Here is a 9,739-nt window from a genome sequence, read left to right as displayed (position 1 = left end):
AATCCTTCATCTCTGAAGCGGCCGTAAAGAAAAGACTCTCGTGTCAGCGTTAAACGACTCTTCTTTGACCTGAAATGTGACTCCCTCAGTGCCATGAACAGATTTCACGGCAGTTTTATCGCCTTCTTTCACTTTGTTTGAAATGTTGAACAAATAAAAGATGTGGGCAGTGATTCAGACGTCGATACGCTTCATCTACTTCCACGCTCGTTCCTATCTCAGTTTTGTGAGGTAGTTTATTCAGCTTTCCTTTATGTACTTTTCCACTGTAAATAATAAAAGCCTTTATCAGTCTATCAGTTTGAATGGTTAATAAAATGCATTATTTACTGTAATTTATCACTTTGTTTTGATAAAGCAATGACTGAACCTGAATTTCTATAAAGCATTAGTTCCTACATACACATTATTCAGGAGAATTAGTTTGACAAACACTTGATTTAATAAAAACTATCAACGGGGGATTTACAGTACTGTTACGGTTTCTAATTTTATTCCTATTATGATTAATGTATCCTGTGCTCTTTTCTAATATAATTTCAACATTTTGATCTTTTATTAAGGACTTTATTTGTGTTTTTATTTCCCCATAACATTCCTTTTATTCATTTAAGCACACTTAAGTGCCTTTTGTGTCTGAATTTTGTCATATAACCGTTCCCCATAAAGACAGAATAATTTTATTGTCAGACATATTTGTGTTTTTATTACTTTTTATACACATCAATAATCACCTTTGACCAGGTGTAATGATTACATCATACGTCCCAGTTACACTTCATCCATCAAGAATAAATCACAGTCACATCATTTCATGAGAAGAAGTCAAAATATTTTATTCCAACTTGATGGAAAACAGTGAATAAATGAACTCGCCTTCGTTTCATACAAATACAACAGAACAGGTTTGATATTTCTGATAATACATTAGAGTTAATGTAGACCGGGGGTGTCAAATATGCGGTTCAGGGGCCTAAACGGGCCCACCAAAAGGTCCAATCCAGCCCATGGGATAAATTCGTGAAGTGCAAAAATTACACTAAAGATATTAAAAATCAAGGATGTCAAATTAATTTTAGTCAGAGCAATATGATCTGAAGTAAAATACGAGCAAAATCTGTAAATGATGACAACTCCATTTTTCTCGGTACTTCTAGGTTCAACTGGACGAGTTTTACTCTTTTGAAGCAAAACTAGTCCAGAAAAGAACAACCGAGAAGAACAATGACCTGGACAAAAGAGAAACTGAAGGAGAAATTCTTCTTATTTTAGTTCCAAACTCCACATTTTTAACAATATTAAACCTGTTTTCAAATGGTTGGGGAACATTGTTTGTAACGCACATGTATGAATGATAAGTTGAGGCATAATGTTGTTAAAACTGCATTTATTTTTCCAACAAAATTTCATTTTTTTTCAGGTTATTCGTGTTTTTTTGTGAAAGGAGTTTGTAAATGTAAATATGGTATCTCTCTCTCTCTCTCTCTCTCTCTCTATCTATCTATCCACTCATAATTGAATGTTTTTATTGCACAAAATCAAACAGAAAAAGTTGTCTTTATTTCTAAGTTCTGATGCTCTTCTTTTACTGATCCATCCCACTTCAGATCCAACGGGCTGAACGTGGCCCCTGGAAGAAATGACTTTGACACTCCTGATGTAGATGATTAACACAGGAATCTTTAACGACTGTTTGTCCAACTGTTCAGATAAAATCACCTCAGAAATGTCAGATCCTGATACAGTTTGTGTGATGTTTTTTTAATAACACTGCACTTTTTTTGGCCGTGAAAGAGTCACTGGTGAACGCGGCAGTGTTGGCTGTACACAGAAGGGCTTTGAGTTCATGGTCATCGGTGCCATTTGGATGTTTTTTATGTGCTCCATTGCACCTGTACAGGACTTTAATTACTTATTTCCTCTTGGAGAGAAAATCCCTTTTGCTTCTGGAGCCAATCATTACTGTTCATGAAAGTCACTGTAAAAATAACAATGTTGGCTTAAGACCGATGCTCTGTCTTCCAAACTTTCATTCATAGATGATGTACTTGTTGTGGAATATTTTACATATAAACTGAAGTTGAAAGAAAATCTTTTTAAAAACCTGGGAAAATGTCTGACATTCAGGGACAAATGTGTCCGCTACGGGACTGAAACATATTCGGACACAAACACAGGCGGCTCTTTTCATTTGTTTCTTTTCTTGTTCCTCAACCTGAGGAGATTGGATTGGATTATACTGATACAATTGAGAAATAAATACAAAATTGTAAAAGAAAAAAAAAAACAACAGTGTCAGATGATTTCTTAAAAATGTTTCCTCATAAGATTTATTAATGTCAAGTCGAACAGATAATAACAGTGACAATAGCCCACAGTCATACTGTTGATTTGTCTACAGAAGAACAAAGATGCAGTTCTTTAACAGTGCAGTTTAGATGCAAAAAGGAATGTCATCAGCTGATTAATGCCACCATAGAATACAGACGAGTAGAAAGAAAGTCAACATCACTCCGTCATTCACTGCAAATCCTACTGTGCTACTGCTTCACTGTCTATTACAAAAAGTCTGCAAATCTGTTTGTATTTACAGTCATACAGGAGCGAGGCAGTTACACAAATAAACCAAAAACATTAAGAGTGTAATGTTTCGAACTACAGTTTCAACTGTAAACTAATTTTCAAGTATCAAATTGTAGTGACTGAGGTCTTCACTGTAACAATAACTTATAAAATACAATACTTCCAATAAATAAACACATCCATAGACTTTAAAATAATCCAGTAAAAACAGGCACATTGTAGAAAAAGATCCGTCTTGCTCATTATATAAATAGCACAATAAATAGACAAATAAATAAATAAATAAATAGATTTTTTTTGTTGTTGGAAATAACCAAAAGAATACAAATTAGAGCTCAGTAGTCCTTTTTTTCAAAATGACGGTGGGGTTGAGGTCACTGGGGTGGGATGTACTGGAGTTGATTATCGTGGAGCCCGTCTCTTTGACGTCGGGCACGTGAAAAGACGCCACAGGACAGGGGCCGCGGACGTTATTGCAGACGAGTTTCTGCAGCGAGGCGGTGTTGACGATATCGAAGCCCACGCTGCCTCCGAAGGTGCTCTTCTTCCAGTACTCCGGGGAGCAGATGGGGTTTCCCATCAGGCCTTTGAGGGAGAAGGGGGCCCCCATTTCCACCATGGTCTCTCCGAAGATGGCGTTGGGTCTGGGTTTCTCCACCAGCAGACCCGGGTACAGTTCAACGGCGTCGATGTGTCCGTACAGCTCCTCCAGGATTGAGGCCATTTCTGTGTCTCCTGAGGAACATAAAAGAGTTTTAGTGTTTCCGTCCGCTTGATCTGATTATTCCAGCGGCTGGAACGTCCGTCTAAACACCATCCTTTAGCTCTGACGTTTTCAAATGCAACACATTCAAAGTTAAAGATGTTTTTCCTTTTCTTTTCTTACTTTATCAACACTGATTTTTTTGTACTTTCTCATCTATCCGAGTTAGTTTTTAATCAGCTCTTCATGCACTTTCTCTGCAGCAGGAGGCCTCTCGTCTGTTTATATCTTTGTCTCTGTGATGACAATCTGCTTACTCTATCCTGAGATGAAGTGAACATCTGGCTGCTGGAGTCACGGAAATAAATTCCTAACTTCCAAAGCTGTGGGGACTAAAACAGCAACAGTGCGATACTAAATCCAAGACTTTGAGCGTTACTTTTTAAGATCTGTCGCCAATAGGTGTGTTCTAGAGGCTAGCGTTAAATCCTTTTAATCTGTTCATAACAAAGCAACTATTAATAATTTAGCCAGAGGGAAATAATTCTGCCTACGGGAGGTATTTTAACCTCCTCAGACCCAGGAAACGTCAGCAAAGTACCAGCTTTTTTTGTTTTTTATTAACTCAGTGCCTATATTGGAAACACTTGATGCAACAGTTTTTTCAGATGCAGGTTTTAAAATTTTTATGGAATGTCCTTTGTGGTGGACAGTTTTAGTTTCTTTCTTTTTTTTAATAAAGATGTGAAACTCTTGTCCACAAATGTGGGCAGAAAACCCACAGCTGGGTCTGAGGAGTTTAAGTGTCGTTCATTTTTCATTTTGTCTCACCTGTCATTTCCTCAAATGAGCTGTAGGGTTTCATGGAGAATCTCTTCCTGTAGGCATTCAGAGACTGGTAGCGCATTTGTCTGCTGTGTTCAATCGACTTGATGGAAACGTACAAAACCGCTCCTGGGACGTTTCGGCCACCGGCAACCTAGAAAATAAATGAAGCAGATGTCAGTTCGATCGCTCTGAAGTAGGTTTCGCGCAACAGTTTGAGTCTAAACGCGGCTGATGGTTCTTACCCGTCCGGCGATCTGCTTGGTGAAGGACTCCACCAGGTTGTTGATGCCGTGTTCGGTCACTACAGACGTGTTGAAGACAAACTGCTTGTAGCTGTATTCCTTGTCCTCAATGTGGAATGAGTCGGGCATCAGCGGGTGCCAGTGGTACAGGGTGTTGAACTCTGAGGCGATGCGGTTCTGGTACTGGAACTGATCCTTGAAGAGCAGCTCGGGGTCAAACTTCAGCTTGAAGTGATAACCACTGAGGTGTTGCACGTAGTCCTCGATCACGATTTTGATAGTTTCTCCTGCAGGAAAAAAAAAAACATACAGTATTAAAGAATGAAGATTTGAAAGCCATTTGTTCTTCTCCACTTTGCAGACGTTGACACTTCAGCTGTATTTTCACAATTATCTGCTTGAGTTAAAAACATTATTTGTGTGAATTTAAGTTTATGAAGTGCGTGGCCTCGTTTAATTTGAACTCAGGTGCCCCCTATGATTCAATATACCGGTGGAAAATCAAAACGGCAAAATAAACAAGATCAGTTAATGTTTGAAAATGAAAACACTTCCTCCTACTTCCATTATAAGTAGATTTTGCTTAATTATTAAACATTGGGTAATAAAGCTAAACTCCAGCCCAGTCATAACAGAACATTTCCCCTTTTTAGGACCGAAAAAAGTGTTGGTGCCTCGTTTCACACATAGTTAAAAGAACCCACTGTGCATACAAGGCCTTCTGGTAACTGTTTACCAAAATAGAAAGTACTACTTCCTCTGCTCTAAACTTCCCTTCAACTGCATTTACATTTACTTGTCTCTTACGATAAATGTATTAACTCACCGATCAGAATGAGGCGTGTGGTCTGGAAGAGTCTCTCATCGTCCCAGTAAGGGTGCACCTCCTTCAGCACATCACACACCCGGTTGTGTTCCCGGAGCCAGATGGTGGCGTACATCATCAGACCGGGGACCAGACCGAAGGCTTCGTGGCCCACGGCGAAGCGGTGGGAGTCTGGGACGTGGGGAGGGTAGTGCATTTCAGCCCCCACGTCCTTTACTGTTGGGGGGTACACCTCTCCATCCAGGATCTGCAAGAAAAGGAAAAAACTGTAAGACTCATGTGGGCTGAAGTCTGAAGCATGTGTGTCTACAACATGTGGTCTTTACGGTCTCATACCTGGTATTTCAGTTTTCCATCCTTGAAGAGTCTCAGTTTGTGCTGCCTCTCCAAGTTGTCTCCATAAATGTGGCTGAGGTCCACCTGAAAACAGAAACCAACGTCGCTTTAGTTTGGATTTCAACCCCAAACAGTCATTTAGTCTGAGTTAACCCATAAAGACCCAGTGTGACTTTTGTGGCAGTATCCAAAGGATTTTTTCTCTCTATTGAACCTTTCCAAAGTGATTTATCACTATTTATTGTAATATTACCCTCTGCATTTTTTCAGTGAAAATCATCTATTTTCCAATGTTTAACTCACTGATCATGGAGACGTTCATAAAAGCTTAGAGTGAATTCATTGGATATTCGATCAAAGCAGAAAAAAAGCACAAAAACAAGCATCTACAACCACTGTCATGGATCCAACTCCATGGGTTTTACTGGTGAATCAATGATGTAGAAGATGACAGTGTTTCCATGGTAACTACAGAGCCTCTGAACGTCCAAATGAATCATATCTGACGACCATGAAAAGATGAAGAACTGTATTTAACACCAATTATTTACATGTATCAATAGAATATAAGTGGATCAACAGGTATTAAACAGTTTAGATCAGTAGGTGGTTTTAGTCGACGGTGGATGTTTGGGTCTTTATGGGTTAGAAGTGATAAACGGAGTGGAGGTGGATCTGCTCTACTCACCCCGTGGCCCTTGGCTAGAGTGAAAGCGGGTCCTTTCTTCAGATCAGATTTGAAGAACTGGTGAGTGAAATGCTGTGCGAAGAATGCAAACATCAGGCTGGTGCCCTGCGGGTCTGGGATGAACTGCCTCCGAACCAGGAGCTTCTCAGCCAACAGTTTAGCGTCAGGCAACTCCTTTTTACCTGAGGAGTAAATGAACCAACAGTGAATAAACATAAGCCAGACTAGTGGAGATGAGTTACATTTTACAGGCTGATTCACATCACACTGCAAATTATTTAGATCATACCAAGATAAAAAAACCACGTCTTAGATAACTTATCTTGTTTTAAGTGTTTGAGTGTTCGTACGTGTCGACATTATTCCTACATCTAGATATTTGACTTGTTTTGAGTACATTTTTTCTCAGATTTAGTGTTTTTATCTTGTTTTTGGATGCCCCTTTTTGCAGTGTAGAGTTACTTTTACTCGACTTGACTCATTTACGACTGCGTTGCGTTCAGTGTCAAATAAAAAAGCCTTGATTCTGACTTGCTGGAACAGGTTCTTCTGTATCCTCCAGTTAAGCAGCTAATTTTATGTGAGCGTTTCCTGTGATGTAATGGGATGGAGCCGCTCTTGCTAATCATGTAAGAATCTCAGAAAACTGGTTTTGGAGAGAGAGTGAGAGAGTGTCCTCACCTACTACTCCCATAGGTGTTGGGCAATCCTCTGGCACAGGAGGGAGGGTGCGAGTATAGTAGGACAGGTTGGAGTACGATTCCCAACTTTTGTAACCGTAATCGGCATTATATGTTGGAGGACTGTCAATCATGTGGGATCGAGCTAGAGGGGAAAAAAAAACACACAAGAGAAAGTTCATGTTTGGTTCTTCTGCTTTTACAGTTACATTTATGCATTTAGTAGACACTTTTGTCCAAATGTCGCTCTCTACTATATTTGTAAAGCACTTTAAATCAAGAACAAAATACAAGAATAGATTAAAAAGATCTAGAATCTGTATCTGTTGAATTAAAAACAGTGTCGTACAGAAGAATTAAAAAGCAAAATAAAAGAATAAAATACAAGAATAGATTTAAAAGACATAAAACTGATATAGAATTAAAAACAGTGTCGTACAGAAGAATTAAAAAAACAAACAAAACAAAAAAAGATTAAAAACACATTAAACTGCTATAGAATTAAAAACAGCGTCATACAGAAGAATAAAAAAAGACTAAGTACAATAAAATAAAAAAAGATTAAAAAGACTTAAAACTGCTATAGAATTAAAGACAATAATCATCTTTCTATCATGTTTTACTAATTATTTCATGTGTTTATGAAGGGGTTTCCACTTTCTCTTTCCGTTTTGCCTTCAGCTACAGATACTTACATGTCAGCACATATTTCATAATTCTATTCCTGATGTATGAGATGCTGTTGATGATGTTCCAGAAGCCCTTGAAGTGGGTGAGAATGTAGTGGACGGTGTTGGGTGATGGCTTCAGGGTCAGCTTCAACCAAGTGAAGAATTCCGCTGGAAAAAGGTGAAATAGAAGAAAAAGAAAGTGAGTTACGCAACAAATCACCGCAATGATTCCATGTGAGTTTGTACTGAATTATTCGTCGTGCTTACGCGTGGTGCAGTTGGGTCCATAAAAGCCCGTGCGTGTGCAGTCACATTCGTAGTTTTCTGCTCCGAGCGCAGTGCAGACGCCCCGGTTCTGGCACGGCGCTGAGCAGCATGGGTTACCTTCAACACACAGGTCATTCATTTGATTAGATACTCATGGAAATAAGTCATAAAAACAGGGATATAACTGAAGATTCTATCAGACTATCCAAATAAGGCTGTGCGTAAAAGACTTCCTGGCACAACTTCTACTATAATAAACAGTCCATCCTCTACTATTAGATCCACAGTCACAGTTTTAAACCCAGACTGAGGTCAAATATACAGACACAGCTTTCCTAAACTGGTCTTATAATAATCATTTCCTCTGCTTACCCCCTTCGCAGACAAGAAACCCCAGCGCCAAAAGGAAAACCGCAGCTGTGAGTGTGTTCATGCTCCAAACACTTGTGGGTCTGATCTTCTTTGCGCTCTTTTTTCTTTCCTCTTTTCTTCCGCAGTGTGTTCTCGCTCTGAGGCGGAAAGCTCAATGTGGAGACCTGGCATTGGCGCACCTTTATATGCCGCACAGTGACGTCATGACCATAGTGGAACCCTCATTTATGAATGGACACGGACACGCGCACACACGCACACACACACACTGATCCATTAGTGAGGAAACTTTTCTTTTACACAACCCACACAAACACAGTGCATTTCTTCTTTTGTATTCTGGATGACGAATTCAGGTTTACCGGTGGGACTTAAACGGGACCGGGAACCTCAGTGCGCTCCCTTTTTCCTTCTAAAACCAACACAAACAACTCATCATAGCGTTTGAAGAGCAAGAAAAGTCTACAAAACAACCAGAATTATTTTAACTTTCATATATACTGCATGCAAACTAAATAAAACTGTTAAAATAGAAATAACACAGTTGAATATAGGATGAAAATGACACATCTAACTCTATTAGACTATTTTTTTCATTTTAAATGCAGTAATTTTTGCACCAATGCATCTTCGATAGATAGATAGATAGATAGATAGATAGATAGATAGATAGATAGATAGATAGATAGATAGATAGATAGATAGATACTTAGATACTTTATTCATCCCATAGGGAAATTTACAAGATAAGCTAAAAGTTATCGTAAATATCTTAAATATGAATATTTTCAGGGATTTATGAGTTCATCAAGATAACACCATAACATTAGGAACCTTATTTATGTGCTGTCTATATTTTATATTCATATTTTAATTGTTTTACTGAACTGTCATTTACTTTTTTTTGTTTGTTTTTGTCACCATGTAACAACCATGCTCTTAGTGGAATTTAGAAAGTTTTTACTGTAATCTTTTTTAATACCGTTATCTCCTTTATTGCAGATGTTTTATTGAAAATTAGAACTTTATTTCAATATATTCCAAGATTAAATAGAGGCTATAATAATAACGATGATAATAATAATAATAATAATAATAATAATAATAATGAGGGAAAATCATCTATTGTTTTTTGAAAGCAGGTTTTTAATATTTGTTCTCTAAAATGAGGTAATAAAACCACTTTTTTCATAGAGTCACGCCTTTATCTTTTCTTATTTGAAGTATTTTATCGAAAAAGGATGTGAGGAGTAAATCCAGAACTCAGTAGATTTTGATATTCGGTGGAAAAACACTGGACTCTAGGGCTTTTCCTGACTAATGTTTTCAATATTTTACCCACGTCACGTCTGTGTCACATATTTTTGTCATTTCATTCGCTGACCGGGTGAATTGTGCCACAAAACATGTGTCATTTTTCTTTCATTGTGAATTTTCTCATCTTCGTTCGTGCGTGGCCGCAGACTCTTCTCGCCCTCTACTGGACACTTTTACGCACGGACTGGGGGTGCGCATTTGGGAGCGGTGGAGGGCAGACGGCTGG

General features: G+C 38.5%; 1 protein-coding gene across 1 annotated transcript; it reads right to left on the bottom strand.

Moving 5' to 3' along the window:
- Window positions 1-2,300: 2,300 nt before the first annotated feature.
- Window positions 2,301-8,257, bottom strand: ptgs2b (prostaglandin-endoperoxide synthase 2b). The gene is made up of 10 exons (XM_030132279.1): window positions 8,197-8,257; window positions 7,825-7,941; window positions 7,582-7,725; window positions 6,888-7,031; window positions 6,207-6,388; window positions 5,519-5,602; window positions 5,183-5,429; window positions 4,357-4,643; window positions 4,118-4,265; window positions 2,301-3,318 (listed from the first exon to the last, which is right to left on the bottom strand). Exons 1-10 carry the CDS (start codon window positions 8,255-8,257, stop codon window positions 2,912-2,914), a joined length of 1,821 nt encoding a protein of 606 aa, XP_029988139.1. The 3' UTR covers window positions 2,301-2,911.
- Window positions 8,258-9,739: the final 1,482 nt, after the last annotated feature.

This window comes from Sphaeramia orbicularis, chromosome 4 (genome assembly GCF_902148855.1).
Source record: "Sphaeramia orbicularis chromosome 4, fSphaOr1.1, whole genome shotgun sequence".
NCBI lineage: Eukaryota > Metazoa > Chordata > Actinopteri > Kurtiformes > Apogonidae > Sphaeramia > Sphaeramia orbicularis.
Note: the sequence above shows the minus strand (reverse complement) of the source record. Positions and strands in the feature narration are given on the sequence as shown.

Bases quoted from the DNA above. Each gene is read 5' to 3' on its own strand.
- ptgs2b (XM_030132279.1), bottom strand. From the start codon at position 8,257: ATGAACACACTCACAGCTGCGGTTTTCCTTTTGGCGCTGGGGTTTCTT. The intron at 7,942-8,196 runs GTAAGCAGAGGA...TGTGTGTTGAAG, and splicing joins GTTTCTTGTCTGCGAAGGGG to GTAACCCATGCTGCTCAGCG. The intron at 4,266-4,356 runs GTAAGAACCATC...TTTATTTTCTAG, and splicing joins CCAAGCAGATCGCCGGACGG to GTTGCCGGTGGCCGAAACGT.